Source organism: Cardiocondyla obscurior, linkage group LG05 (assembly GCF_019399895.1).
Source record: "Cardiocondyla obscurior isolate alpha-2009 linkage group LG05, Cobs3.1, whole genome shotgun sequence".
In the NCBI taxonomy this organism is placed as follows: Eukaryota; Metazoa; Arthropoda; class Insecta; order Hymenoptera; family Formicidae; genus Cardiocondyla; species Cardiocondyla obscurior.
This window is the reverse complement of record NC_091868.1, coordinates 3213712-3228840: the sequence shown is the minus strand read 5'-3', so window position 1 is coordinate 3228840 and position 15129 is coordinate 3213712. Positions and strand designations below refer to the sequence as shown.

At 41.5% G+C, this 15129-nt stretch overlaps 3 protein-coding genes across 5 annotated transcripts in view; 2 read left to right on the top strand and 1 right to left on the bottom strand.

Annotated features, from left to right (window-relative positions):
- LOC139102640 (uncharacterized) overlaps positions 1–15129 on the top strand; it is a 132826-nt gene that overhangs the window by 565 nt on the left and 117132 nt on the right. For all 3 annotated transcript variants that reach the window (XM_070656709.1, XM_070656708.1, XM_070656707.1), the window contains exons 3-4: positions 71–218; positions 317–395. The gene's annotated coding sequence lies outside the window, so the exon portion shown is untranslated. The remainder of the gene's footprint in view (positions 1–70; positions 219–316; positions 396–15129) is intronic.
- Positions 537–1782, top strand: LOC139102644 (uncharacterized). Its single transcript, XM_070656714.1, has 5 exons — positions 537–828; positions 932–1069; positions 1143–1249; positions 1338–1464; positions 1551–1782. The coding sequence occupies exons 1-5, from the start codon at positions 792–794 to the stop codon at positions 1631–1633; spliced, it is 492 nt and encodes a 163-aa protein (XP_070512815.1). The 5' UTR covers positions 537–791; the 3' UTR covers positions 1634–1782.
- LOC139102638 (roundabout homolog 2) overlaps positions 2038–15129 on the bottom strand; it is a 91832-nt gene continuing 78740 nt past the window's right edge. Inside the window, exons 5-11 of the mRNA XM_070656703.1 lie at positions 14835–15101; positions 13758–14038; positions 12100–12612; positions 11295–11525; positions 10529–10867; positions 8660–10445; positions 2038–8538 (exon numbers count right to left, since the gene is read on the bottom strand). Coding sequence (XP_070512804.1) covers positions 8360–8538; positions 8660–10445; positions 10529–10867; positions 11295–11525; positions 12100–12612; positions 13758–14038; positions 14835–15101 — 3596 coding nt within the window. The 3' untranslated portion in view covers positions 2038–8359. The remainder of the gene's footprint in view (positions 8539–8659; positions 10446–10528; positions 10868–11294; positions 11526–12099; positions 12613–13757; positions 14039–14834; positions 15102–15129) is intronic.

The window sequence follows — 15129 nt, the reverse complement described above, 5'->3', positions numbered from 1 at the left end:
TTATTTGTTTCATTATTTGCCAAATTAATTTATACAATAATTATCAGAATATCGAATATGTGTGTTACAGATTAGCGTCGTGTATGTGCGATATGTGGTCTACGAGTGTCGTCGTGCCAGTGCAACGTGAAGAGGAAACTTCTGAGGGAACAAAAGAACCATCTGAGAGGAGGACGAGGCCTTGGAAGGGCATCTGGCAATGGTGGAGCAGCAACAGGGTACGTAACTTTTTACTTGTTCATTATTATGAGTGGTACTTTGGTACTTATTAATTATATATGAAAAACTATAAATTATTTAATTATTTTTGTTACAGGATATCGAACGTGTGCCACAAAGTGACGACATCGCATGTGCAACGTAGCCGCATAATTCTGCTCCACCCCTACAAATCGGTGAGTCGCAAAATTTAATTAATTAAAAAATTTCAGCATTACATTTCGCGAATCGCACACGATTAGCTGATACCAACCGCTGTTAGCAACGGTAGTGAACAGGACAGTCCCACGTTAAAGTTGTCGGTATAGTCGGTAGTCTGCTCCTTCGTTTTTCTCTAGAAAAGCTGATGCTAGGAAATAATGTTCGGTTTACACGGTGACGAATCAATTTCGAAAGTCACCAAGTATGTATGTACAGTGCACGTTATTGGAGAGGTCTCGACATATGATGCGATGCGTTGTTGCATTTTGTGCTTAGGAGTCACTAAATCATTAAAAAATTTGTCTGTCAACGATCGATGGTTTGTTAGTTAAAGTCTTTGTAAACGTCGTCTTGAAAAAGGTTATAGAAATATGGAACACGTCGATAATCCGGGCTACTTCCAAACGAGTAGGTATCGCTGGAGCATGCATGTATGCTCCGTTGTTTACATTTGTGGCATTCGTGCTATTAATTTCTCTTCGTTCATTCTGATTTAAACATTGCATTTCAGTTTGGGCTCAAATTGCTTCTGTAGGGTGGTACATCGTAGGGTTAGGTATCATTGCGTTGTATACGTTTCCACACATCCAAGAAAAATATAAAAGTTGGAGAATCTCTAGGAATCAGGAAGATGTTGCACTAGGGAAGAGTGAGTAAATGATTTGTCTCCCAATCTTTGCTTGATGGGCAACAAATAATTTACAATACTATTGTGTGCTTAGAAACCGACGAATTACCACAGTTGTCGCAAAATGTGGAACTGGCACGACAGAAAATGCAAGATGCATATGATAAAAGTCGTGAATTAGCACAAATCAGGGAGGAAGAGGTAGTATTTCCTATATGTTACTCAGTGTATTAAGATTATGGCCTATATTTTTTTAAATAAATTAGAGGAATTTATTTCCTTTGCTTAGGAGAAAGAGAAAAAGAGGCAAAAGGTTTTGAAACTGTTGGAAAATAAAAATGTAGGTATAAGACTCGGTAATGCAACTGACGATGATACTCCTAGTACAAGTACAAAATCAAAGTCTTTAAAAACGGGTAAGAAATTCGCGTTATAAATCATATTTATAATTATACGATAAATTTAAACTACATATCCATATAAATATTAATTCTATTTGTAGAATATAATCCTTTAATGGGCGATAGTAGTCGCAGCTATCGTCCTCCAAAACGGAGCTGCTGTAAAAAGGGTGGATGTGGGTAATTTTATTTTATAAAAATTAATAAAAAAAAAAAAAATATCTTACATTCTTAATTAAATAAATTACAAAAATTAAGAGAAAAAATACTTAAGGAACTGAACAGACATACTTGAACTACGATACATATAATTTTCATAAATTCTAAGAACCTCGTAAAAAAAAAAAAAAAAAAAAACTAACACATTTTTTAAGCAATTATGTTAGCATTCATTCCTTTAATATGTACAATTCTAAAGTTTAATAAAGTAAGAGTAACATCAATTTTACTGGTTAAATAAATACATATTATTTTTATGAAATAAACCGTATTAAACTTATTTAAAAATTGATAGGAAATAATTAATGGAATAAATTAAATCTGAAATAAAGCATTGGCATTTGCACTTTCTCGCAGAGAGGCCTTCAATTTTCAACATTACCTTTTATTAATCGTTATCAGTATAATATGCAATGATATATATCAGCATACGTCGCTTTATACGTGTACGTGGTACTTGACAATAGCAACTGTTACAAATTATCTACAGTCGTGCGCGTGTCTATGTGTATGTATACGTGTGTAACGTGTGTTCTGTAGTATGCACGCTCCTATTTTACTCTTAAAACTTGATCGTTTCACTCGTGCGACGACGGTCGACAAAGAGAGACGAGCAGTGCCTCTTCCGTAGTAAATAAATTATAAAATTAACTATAAAAATGTTCACCATTTTTATTTATATTCGCTGTATTTACAGAATATAAAAAGGAAAGCTTGAGCTAAATACGCGTCACCGCGGATCCCACGTGCACGTGCAATCGCACGTGTCCGGTCCACGAAACGCAGTCCAGAGAAAGAGAGAGACGAATGTAAAAAAAACGACTATCCCCTTCTCTTTCTCCCTCGTTACCTTCAATTCGCAATCGCTATCTCACGCTCTTAATGATATGAATTATTTTTACGTAGCTCTAGCTCTCTAACGGTCTACTTAATTTTTCAAGCGCGATCCGGAGCCAGTTGCTTGCACCAACACCGATCGATCGGTGCTACTTTGATACATTAAATTTTTCTACATTACGTTAGAGTCGTTGTCCCAACATTAAAAAATGATATTAAGATTAAATTGAATGCAGAGCAAACTTTCTTCTTGAGAGAAATACCGAGCGAAGCTATTAAAAGATTTCTTGACGATTTTAATTAAGACAGGATTATTTAATTTTGCGTTTAACATAATTATGACTTAGAAATGTTTGTTAAAAAAAAAAAAAAAAGTTGTCTCCCACATCGTCGATAGGTTTTTGAAATTTATATTTTCCGCAAGGTTCTGGAATTTACTCTGTAAATGGATTCTCGATAAAAATAAATTAATTGATCAGTTTAATTGGCGCAGCTTTAGGCCTTCATCATTCGGCAGTCTTGGCAGGGCCAAGTTCGACGTCCGGAGAGCGGTTTCTCTTGTAAAAGCGGCAAACTTTTTTTCCATCACTACTAGATATAGATTTACCAATCGCAAAATTTTGTTTCTAATGTTACAATCGTTTCCACATTGTGCTGCGTAACGGCTGATGGCCGTGTTCACGAGTTCATCTAACTTATTTGACAAATTTGTTACGTGTTTAGGAGGATGTATCATGTCGATTGTATGTTCGTGTTAAATGTCGTTTAGGCGAGTGACGCGGTTTTTGTGTAAGTTAAACGCTAGGGTGTTTTTCTTTTTTATACAAGTCCTCATCAACCATCGTAACAATAATACAAAGATGGCAAATTATAAAAATAATACGTTATCTTTTTTTCGTTCCTTCGCGCATTGATACGATGGTTTGGCAGCGTGTCCGTTGGCCGAATCACGATCGTTTAGGAGACACGGTACTTTCCGAAAGGGTCACGATTCTGTAGCCTTCGAAGAGATGCATGTGCAACCGTATGTGCAAGGTAATAACCCATTCTCTCGGTAATAGGCATTCCGTAGGTCCGAGCTCGCGCGCATAATCTGAAAGCTGCGAAATCCACCGTTCGCAGATGCTGAACAATGCAACGATCGTCGATCTAGATGCCTAGGGTCTCGCAGTTATTTCCCAAAGATGTACCTTCGTTTATCTAACGGAACGCGAGCACCCTCAGGGTTCTGACAATGAACAGGAACCGGGAAGAGGTCACCGTGCCTATCAGTCAGCTGATACAGCATGATGGCGATATGATAATATATGGCAGTCGACGTCCTGTATCTCGTCAGAATTCTGAAAGTGACTCCCGTCCTTCCTTCGACAAGGCGTTAGATGAACGAAGGTGAGGAAAAAGGCACAGAGCAGGGTCTTTAGAAGCGCCTACTCTGCGTCTTCCTTCCTTAGATACCCCTCTCGCCGGGTCGTCGCGCGAGCACGCACCGGTCGCATACACTCGTACGTGACGACGGAGATACTTAAAATACGCATCCTATCTAATTTATACGTGTAATGAGATGCTTTCCTTCTACCAATAGTCTCGCGTCTACTTTTCTCGACGAGTCGCTCGTTTTTCTCTTCCTTCCTCTCCTCTTCTCTCTTCTTGTAAATTTAAAAGTATATCAAGATGATATCTTCTCCCTGCACGTTACTTATTCCTTCGCCTGCTTGGATGGACTTTTTTTTTTTTTCTTACTGGATATGAATTTATTCGCGCGTGTCGCGACGCGCGAATAAATTTATACGCCGAGACTTTTATGAAACTATACATATATATTATATGTATATATATATAGTTATGTATCACTAGGTAGACCTTAAGTTCAACTCTCTGAATTAACAAATTTAATTCAATAACTCTGCTATTAATTACTTTTTTTTTCTATTTCTTCCCGAGCTTGCAATTCCTATGTGTCCCAGTTTTCTTTTTATTTATTTTCGTTTTTTTTTTAAATTTTTTTTACGGAATTTACAAACGGCAGTGGTAATTTGTCGCGTCGAATATCTGAACGGATGGCGTTTATCGCGCGGGTTGATTTTTCTATTCAGGCAGCAACGGTCTCGAATCGAGTGTAGCTAATTGTATTGTGTGTGTAACAAATTTGAGCGATTTACTAGGCGTCGTTAAGCGAGCGGCATGCTCGACACGCGCGCGCTTTTACAATAACGCTAATCCGCTTACTTAATCGAAAGTCGTAATTAATAACTAAGTCGCATACCCGCGCATTACAAAAGAAAGCCACGCCTATGCTTCCCGCGACGGCGTCGTTACGGGGAGGGAAATAAAAAAGGGTCATCGTACCGCGACGGAGTGCCTCACCTCCGCGTAGCGCGTTATCGCGGTTGAAAGGGGCCGTATCGAAACGGAGTCCCTTTGTTAAAAATGCGTACAAAATGTATCGATTGTGTATTTACATACATTGAACGAGTTTCGCGTGTTACGGATCGAACGAAAAGAGATTTTCATCGACCTAAATCGGACTGATTAACAATCATTCGTGAGAGTTCACCATAAGATGCGTATACACTTAGCAAAGGAACACCGAACGACCGCGATATTCGTCGGCGATGTGCGATATTGGCGGATTATTTTTTTTTTAGTAATTTATTTCTTTGCGAACGTTCACGTTCGGTATTATATTTCCCGAGCGTATACACACCTTTAAACGGACTTAGATGTTCTTCAGCGAATCTGAAATTTTACCATGTCCGTATGAGAAGAGCACTAATTCGAAACGTCCGTAAAACGCGACGCTCTATTCATAAATGCCGCGAACACGACACTGTACCTTATTCTGTTAAAAATGTGCGCTTCAAAAGAGAGAAAGACGGGAACGACAATAAAATTTCACGGTCCTAATAGTATGCAATTTTTCTTTGTCCATCGTGCAAGAGACGCTTTCAATAAGTCGATCGTTACGAATGCAAATGTACTTCGTTGTGTTATTCATCTAAAGTCCCATCGTGAAGAAAGTCAAGAGATAAAAAGAAAAGAATACGTGCTTAAACATCTTTTTTAAAACTTTGAAAAATGCAAAAGTCTTACGATTCAGTCTTACTGTAGTAAATTTTGCCGTTTTGAAACTGCAGTTTAAATTTTGCATATGGTTCATTTTTTCTATGTTAATGCAATTCATCTAGAATTAGATATACAAATCAATGGGATTGCGACGAAGACAGTAATATCCGATTGAATCGGAATCAGGTACGCGTTCGAAAATAACGCACTTTGTTTTAGCAATATCGCAGATAGTTTCGAAGCGCATATTTTTAGCGAGCACATTCTCACTTTTACATATCAGGTCGTGCGTAATAAAGAGAGTACACGAAATCTGTCGTTTACGCGATACGAATTCAATCGGTACGGCGTATAAATTATTAACTAATGACTAATCTCGTTAAAGTAACTTTGTACAATTTATATACAAGGACCGTTTTGCGTGATATGATAATATGTATACTTTTATTTATATATATATATTACGCGTTTTTATTGTTACTTTATTTCGTTAAAAACGTATCTACTACGTGCGTTCGTTTTGGAAGAATTATACATGGCCCTTCTTCGTGGAGATTAGCCCTCAGTTGTCTTAGGATTTAGGAACGTTATATCCAAAATAATATGCTCCATTTGTCGTGGCCTGAATACAGTACAGGCTGTCGAAAATAAATGCCACGCTTTATGAGGCCGGTCGCGATGCCGAGCGCGAATAATTTCTTCGGATGCGACACGTTAATCCTTTCGCTACAACGATTATGCTCGTCTATTCGCTACGTGCTGAGAGATACGATTGTAATCGCCCGTCTCTAGTTGTTTACATTGCAGACGCTCCGTACGTATTCACTAAAATGTCCGTCGACATTTCGTGTTCATCATCGTACATAGATTCGGTATCGAACAAGTTTGTTTACCATCTAACACGGAACGTAAACAAGAGTTGTTCCTACAAGTCGTAATATGTTACATTTGGGCCTCGCGATCGAAAACAATTGCCTCGTACGCAGAAAGTGAAACCTTTCGGTAAAAAAACCTCCGTAAAGAAAGGATTATTCCGAGTACAGAGCAAGCGGAACACGGTCGATCGATAAGTTAATCTCGCGTACAGAAGTGTAGAACAGTCGTGAACGATTGCCTGCTCGTTTTGTTTCCGAAACAATAATTTCGAAATGAGATCACTTTAACACACGCGAAACTATCTTATATTGAATTAGTCTAAAAATCTTCAAGTCTTATTTTTACAAACAAACTTGTCTCGATACCATAACGTATACCATAACGTATACTGCCATTATTGCTACAGTATTAGAGTTGTTACTTTTCTCAGAGTACAATGTTCGCATGTTAATAATTTCGATAATATATTTAGCTGCACGTCGTAAAAAATACAATTTTTATTTCAAAAAAGAACACGATGATATACTTTACATAATTACGAAGATCTATTCTGTCTTCTATTGCTTTGTGGAATTGAATTAAATTTTTTTGCTTCCGAGTTGTTAAACTTTTTCATAGACAAAATTTCAATCCATTAAGAAACATCTGACTGCACTTGTTTGACTCGTATGTTTCATGCGACCCAAATCTTCACTTTGCGCTCAGGCAGATCAACCCGTTGCATCATATATTCTTCTCTCCGTTTGTGCTATCGTCACGTCAAAAAAAAAAACGTGCCATGTCATAGAAGACATTTATACACATGGACGTTCATCCCAGAGTAGTCGCGCGAGAAGTTTTGTAGCTCTGACACTCGCGTGCAAAAACGTGACTTTTATAATCACATTTGAAGATAGAACTTATAATAAAACTAACAGTACGTCAGTAGGAATGGCAATATACATATATGGCAGTCGAGAGTGCAGCGAAATTTAAAAGGCAGTTAACTGGAATATTAATTATCGTCGTTTGGACGTTGAATATTTACTCGAGGAACATGTTACGATAGCAAATTATAATTAAATATAAGAGAGAAGAATATTTTTTTTTTTTCCTCCTTCTCGTAATATCTTTCGAAAATTGGGATTACGTCTATCTCTCAGTGCGATATAAAGTAAAGAACAAAGAAAATATAAGCAAAGTCCGATGGTACATTAATCAGTCTATTTAGCAGTTTTCAAATAAAAATAATACTACGCGACGCCTCTTCTTTTCTCGCGACGTTATCTTTTTTGAAAGCCCTTATCTGAATACGAAGTATAAAACAATCGACTATATTGCGTGTACATAACAAGGTTTATCGGCATAGCATTAAAGTGTTTCGCAGAGTTCAATCCTCGAATTTCGAGTGTCGAAATTATGCTTCTGCCGTGATAAAAGGCCGTTATTGCGCTTCGTACGAACACATGAATACTCTACGAGCTAAGCTATCGTCACGTAATCAGCTAAACGTAAACGTTTGTCATGGAATACTATTACCTCGTGAAAATATTTAACAAATATTTTCGACATTACGTAACACGGAGAAAGCGCGAGATTCGCTCTGCCTCGTTATCGCCAAATCCACTCTCTTAATAAGCCCGTATAATAATTAAAAAAAAAATATATATATTAATTGATACATTCTTCCAGCGTGCGGGTCGTTAAATAAACGCGATAACGTCTTGCGTCAGATATATATAGAAATATAGCAACCTTGCGAAAGATACACGGTGTATCTTTTATTAAATATGCGACACGCTGGATCGAACTGTACTTGACGTCCGCAACATTGCTGATTGCGATACGGCCTCCCGTAGTCGAAACTGTGATCGTTCGTTGTGATCGAAGGCCGTTTGTTCAGGCACGTCCTGTATTTATTACAGCCAAGTAGGATTTAGTTTTCCCGGTGGTCACCCAGTCGACTAGACTCCGTTGAAATGTTCGGATTATTGCCACTTGCAAAGATACTATTTAACTTATTGTATCGTTGACTGCCCGTACTACTCATCGTATTAGAGGCCGAAGAATTATGCTGGCTGTAGTTGGCCGTTCTTGGAAAGCTAGGTAGCTTGTCTGAAAGGGATAATAATAGAAACACGTTAAATCATGCGTTTAATACGCTCGAATAAAATAACAATTAATTAAAAAAAAAAAAAAGGCCAAAATAATTACTTTTCTTTTCCGAGTCGATTACCTTTACTACGATTGTGCCTTAGTCTCTCCTGTGAATTTGTGCTTCCACATTGCCTCTGGGGGATGCAGGAGTAATTGCTGTCACTGCTATACGTAGGCGAAGACGTTCTGTTTCTTCTTCGCGGACTCCTGTGATTTCTGTTTCGGGAACCCGCGCGACTACTACTATGACCGCATGCGGTGCTATACTGCGGGGTATTGTACTGCACGGTGTCGGCGTAGAGGCAACTCGATTCCGAGCAAGAACAGCATGCGTCCGAATGCGTGTTAGAGTCGCACGATTTTCTGTCCCATTCGTCATTCTCGGGTTGATAAAGATTATCGTTGTGGAACATTTCGTCTCTGTGGCGATATAATTCTTCGCTTACAGCGGACGGTGTTAGATGCGACTGCTGATTACTGGAACGGGTGAAGGCGGGATCGCGCGCGTAATCGTCTGGCAGACCGTTCTGGTGGTGGCCATAAATTACGGAACCGCTTTCGTATTCGTTCTCCTGGTTCTTGTAATCGTAGTGATTGAAACCTTGCGGGAATGAGGGCAAGGGTGGTGGATTTGTTTGCGGTGGCAATGTCGTATATCTGCCTTGCGGAACTTGCAGATTACTCGACACTTGAAGAGCACTAGGTTCCGAATGTTGACTTTGTCCGCCGCTGTTCCAAGGTGTTGGCGACGGACTAAAGCTATTGGTCACTCTGATAGGCGGAGTGGGTGGACTTTGTTGATTGCATGAGCTGACTCCTGAGCCACCGCAGTGATCCAGATCGTTCTGAACGCTTCTCTTCCCGAGATGCGGACTGAACGGCACTTGCTGTTGTTGCGAATGATGTTGCTGATGCATTCGACCACCCGCTATAGATGTGCTAAGAGGAGGAGGATGCTCAGGCGGCGGTGGTAACATATCGCACCAGTTCGGCATCGGCATACTGGTTTGCGATGTGTCGCTTGTAGGTCCTGCTATTCTGTATTGTCTCCTTTGTATGTCTAAATTTTCGTCCGCGTAAGTAGTATCGCCACCGCTCATGTTATCGCTACTTGGTGACTTCGTAGACTTGTTAGGCTCCTGATTTGAATCCAGACTCGAGTAATCCGGTTTTAGACAAGAGTCACTAGAGTTTGATTTCTGGCAACTGGTTTCGATCGAGTCTGAGTTACGGCTGCCCACGCACAGGGTAGTAGTTGCGTACGGCTCTGGCGGTGGCGCCTGCATTTGCTTGCGCGTGTTATAAAACGTCGTTAGATTAACTTCGGCATATTCGGAACCGGCCATGCCCATTATGTTAGCCGCAAGCATATGCTGATTGTTGAGTAATTTCGTCTCGCAGTCTTTGTCGTTGGCAGCTTGGAGGGTATTAGTTTGACGCCAGCCTCGCTCCAACCAGAGCGTGTCTTTATTCAATTGGCAGATATCGTTTGCGGTGCCCACGGGTACACTCAGGTGACCTAGTTGCTTGCTCATCGCTTGCCTGCGTCTCACGTACAAAGCGGCTAGCAGCGCGGCGATAACAGTGAATATCATCGTTATTATCAATACAAGAAACCACGTTTCTCTAACGACGGACGCGTTTCCGTGGGAGTCGGTACGCGGCGGTAATTGCGTTAACTGTCCCGGATCCATATTCAATAAAGTCGGACTAGAAAAGGGACCTAGCCCGACGCGAGTTTGTCCAGCGACTCGAGCCGTATACAAGCTGCCGGTGCTCAGGCTGTTAATGATCACTGACGTGGTAGATGCGTTCAGAGACATTTGACCCAGGATCTTGTTGCTGCTGTTGCTCTTGATCTGAATCTGTATCAGAAAATATGAATTGACAGTAAGATGTAGATAAGTATTTATGAGATACCAGGCAGAAGATTAACGGCGACCCTTACCTTGTACCCGATCAATTGACCGTTCTGAGTGTTCTTCGGCGGCGGTGACCACCGAACGAACGCCGAGGTCATATTTATCATTCCCACGTGAACGTTCTCGGGAGCGCCCGAAGGCACGTCCTCCAACGTAGTAACTAACTTGACGTTGCTCGGTCGACCTTCGATTATCTTGTAGAAAGGAACCAGGAAGAACTCGTAGCGCGTGTACTTTTTTAAATTTGTCAGAACGTAACTGGTAGCGCCGGCGTTGAGCACCGTAACCATCTGATATTCTGGTTTCTCGGAAGCCTCACGGTACCGTATATAAAGGCCCTCCACTAAATCTGCTGCGCCGAGAATCTGAAATTCAGATTCAAATATGTTATTCTAATCCGTTGTTGTTATTTTAATGCTTCTTCAATTCCATCTGTCGCCTCCGAGTATTTCAAATATCGCGAAAGATCCTTCGCATTTTTCTTCTTCTTTTTTATTTTATTTTATTTTTATTTATTTAGTTTTTTGGAAAAAAAAAAAAAAATAAAACAAAAGTTGATAGTTCGAAATTTTATTTTTAACATTAATGCAGTTTTCCTAAATAAAATCTGTTAAAACAAACGCGTTTGAAATAAACAAATATCTTTTATAAAAATAAACGTACGTACGTTGTTTCCACAAAATGTATTTTTACAAGTTTTCGTGCTCGCCATCTGCCGCGGTGTTTCCACACGTTGTTATGCTAAATCGATATGAGCAGAACGGCGCGTATAATGTTGTACTCGATACTTACGTCCCACATGATCTTCACGCTAGTACTGGTCAACGGTTGCACCTCTTTGAGATGTAAAATTTCGCTGTTTAGCCGATCTCTGGCACGAGTCAGTTCCACTTGCGGTACCGTATGCTGATTTACGTTAGTAGTTTGTACGACGTCCGACAGTGGTCCAGGCAACGAGAGCCCCTGGCTATTTTCCGCTCGCACTAGGAAAACGTAATTGGTCTCCGGCCTTAAATCTGTCACCTGTTGACGGATAAAGCGGAAAACCAGATTCGTTAGTTTGAATAAAATAAAATAAAAATTTTACGTGCATATAAACGCGCGTATGTAAGCATGTTTCTGGTTGCTCATTTATTCGCTACTAAACGTTTTATTATTTCGTATCGCGATGTTTGTCTTCCTCAAAAGATCAATTTATTAATTTTTTAAAAGACTGGCTAAAATTCTATATTACGTAACAACGGGAGAGGCATATTGCATCCGCTTGATAAAAGATATTAAAGTATCTCTTATGTGGACACTTACTTTGTGGCATTAGGCTTCTCGGTCTTCTTATTACGTCGCTCTAGCATACGCGAAACTTTCATATTAGATTTTTCAACGGCAGTAAGCGACTTAAGTTTATTGGTCTGTTACCTAACGCCGTAATGTCGCGAGCTGTCCTCGGCAGCAGTGTGCGCTTTAAAACTTTCGAAAAACAATGCACAAAGGAAGGGAAACTGAAAATGCCTACTCGAGAAGATTGTTGAAACTCGACGAGGAATATAAGCCCTGGGGGAAAGGGGGTCAAGTGTCATCGTCGATTCTCGATACCCACCGTGTAGATGTCGTCGAGAACACCCGTGGCCGCCACCACCCAGCCAGTGTTCAGATTGCTGCTGTAGTACTCGATGTTGTAGCCAACGATCTTGCTCTGGCCCTCGTTGCCCGGGCTCCACGTCAAAGTGACGGAGTTGCTGGTAGCGTTCACTATCCGCGGCTTGCTAGGATTTTGCGGTAGCGCCGATATGTCGGGCGTCCGGTGGAAGCTGGCGCCGGTGCTGACGGTAAGATACGCCGACCAGGAGGTGTTACCGGACTCCGAAGAGGCGATGCAGGTGTAGAGGCCGGAGTCGTTGGCGTGCAGGTCGTCGATGAACAGCGTGCCGTTCATGGCCATCGTGATGCGACCACCCGGTCGCACGAGCACGCCTTCTTTGTGCCAGTGAACCCGCGGCGTGGGTGTGCCGACCGCACGGCACGGCAATGAAGCGACGCTCTTCAGCGGCAGGGTTTGATTCGCCGGACCTAGCTCGATTATAGGCGGTGGAGTCTCCTCGATAGACGTCACCTATTTTGTCGAAAAGATAAGGATTTTATTCGGAGTCTATTCGTAAAGATTACCGAGTTGAGAAAGTTGGCTAAACGCCACGCGAACGCCGGTGCCTTCCCTCGATCGTAGAATACGAGAATGAGGCGGGTTCGAAAGATTCGTAAAAATCGGAGATCTACTTTAATGCGGTAACATACGAATTTTATTTGAAACATATCTCTTCGAGACAAAGAGGATCGTAAATGTCTATAATCCACGGCTCGACTCTCGATATTTAGTTCAGAATATATTTAAGACTTTCGAAGGAGGGAGTTTATCGACTCGCGCTCCTCACGATTCGTTACAAATGATTTAGAATGACTGCCTCCTCTTGGCTCCGCTATCGCTTGCTCTCCTCGAAAACAGAAACGATTCGCGTACAATATTCCTCCGCGCAGTACAGCCGGGCCGCAGCTATACTCGTCTTACAATATATTTTTTTTTACTTTAGAATGTAAATTACGAACCGCTCTCCCTCTCTCCCGTGATACTCGGCTACTGAATTAAGCGAATATCCCGTCTAACAAGTTCGAATAGCCACGTCGGTTGAAATATGTAATTCAAAAGTTTCCTTTCTATATTACACCTTTCAACTTTGGCCACCGCGAGCGAAGAAGTTATACAGTTTCCATTCGCCAAAGTGGACCGCTGTAATGCTTCCTATATGTAGATAAGAATTTTATTCCAGAATGTGGGGCACTCCCCTCAGGCTAGGACCGCGGTACCACGGTACACCAGCCGGAATGGTAATTTTGCACTCATCCGAAAGGACGAGAAGGTGGGGGGGTTGATATAAATATGTATCGAGAAAATGAACCACTTAATGTGCACGTTCGCCTCTCTTTCACCTGGACAGATTTATCTTGCCCGGGTATTTTAAACTGTTGCGCTTAGCACGCGACTTTCGTTATTCTACGTACGGATACGCGCGTGATTACCGTCAATTTGTAATCGGTAGCATCGTACTTAACATTGTAATAAAAAAAAAATAAGAAAAAAAAGGATAGGAAAGGAAAAAAAAAATTCGTGACGCTCACGAGTAAGAAAAGATTTTCGGGATCGTACGCGACCGTCGAGCGTGGGATTCAACCACCGTCGAGACGTGGATTACGAGGCTTACGTACCTGAAGAAATACGGTCGCGGTGCTGGCGCCGGCCTGACTAATAGCGCTGCACACGTAGTGGCCCTCGTCCTTCCTGACGGCGGCCTTGATACTCAGACTTCCGTCTTCCGTGACGGTGTAATGGCTTTGATACGTGTGGCCGGGAAACATTAGCTCCTGAGAACCCTCCCGGGTCCAAAATATCGACGGCTTCGGGGCGCCGCGCGCCGCGCACGAGAAGGTGACGTCGGTACCGTCGTTTACCGTCTCGTCCTTGGGGAAGTTGGTGAATACTGGCCTCGCTGCGACAAATAGCCCGATTTCGATCATAACTGCTCATATATTTCATATAAAAATAATAGACTGACAGTCCTTGCCATTAAATACACGACGCTTAATCGTACAATCTAATCTGTTGGCAAATAGAATAAAAAAATTGTACGACGTATCGCGTAATCTGATTAATTTTTAAAATTAATGAGTAATAAAAAATGTAACGAAAGATTTTATTTTTAGCCATGGAAATATTGAACATTTTCAGTTTTGTCTCCGTCGAGTTCTTATTAATTTAAAATTGATCGAGTAAAATAAAATTTTTAGTAAAATTCAAATAAAATATTGAACTAAATAAAAAATTTCATATTAATAAAAACTTTTTATCACAAGATTAAATTTTTCGTTTGAATAAAGCTCACTTTTGAGAGAAGATATACATGATTGACGATAACGTTATCGATTATATATGACCGTTCAGAACTCATTCCGTTCGCTTGAGCATGAAGATTTTAGGCTGTCTAACTGTAATACCGTGTCCATCGTAGTCCCCCTATCTCCGAGCGACTACTCGACAACATGTTGGAATTTTCCAAGCCGCAGATTCGATTTCGTGTCGAAGCCAGGCGCAAAAGTCGACATCCGACAGGATGCACATTGCGGAGCTTGATATGCGGTGATAATACGCGTCTGCCCTCCTCTCTGGCACCCCTTCACTCGTCACGATAATCGTACACTGGGCGCGTAATTAATTTCACGGTCGAGCAGATTCTCGAGCGCGCAGGGAGGGACGAGGGAAGTGACAGAGGGAGGATTAATACTCACAGTGCACGGTAAGAGTGGCGCTCGCTGATATCGCCCCGACGCCGTTCTCCGCGTCGCAGATGTACGTCCCCTGGTCCTGGGGGTTCACCCGCTCGATGCGTAAACTTTTGTCGTTGAGAATATGCGCCCGGCCTATCGGCATCTTGCCGTCGTTCCGACGCCACAGGATCTCCGGCTCCGGGTCGCCGCCCACCCTGCAGGCGAACTCCGCCGTCTGATCCGTGAGGATCGTCTGGTTCGACGGCATGGTCAGGAAGAACGGCTTCACTGCGAAGACAGAGCGAGGATTTGGTTG

Excerpts from the sequence above, each read along its gene's own strand:
- LOC139102644 (XM_070656714.1), top strand. The coding sequence starts at position 792 with ATGGAACACGTCGATAATCCGGGCTACTTCCAAACGA. Across the intron at positions 829-931 it reads TCCGGGCTACTTCCAAACGA|TTTGGGCTCAAATTGCTTCT; the intron begins GTAGGTATCGCT and ends ATTGCATTTCAG. Across the intron at positions 1,250-1,337 it reads CACAAATCAGGGAGGAAGAG|GAGAAAGAGAAAAAGAGGCA; the intron begins GTAGTATTTCCT and ends TCCTTTGCTTAG.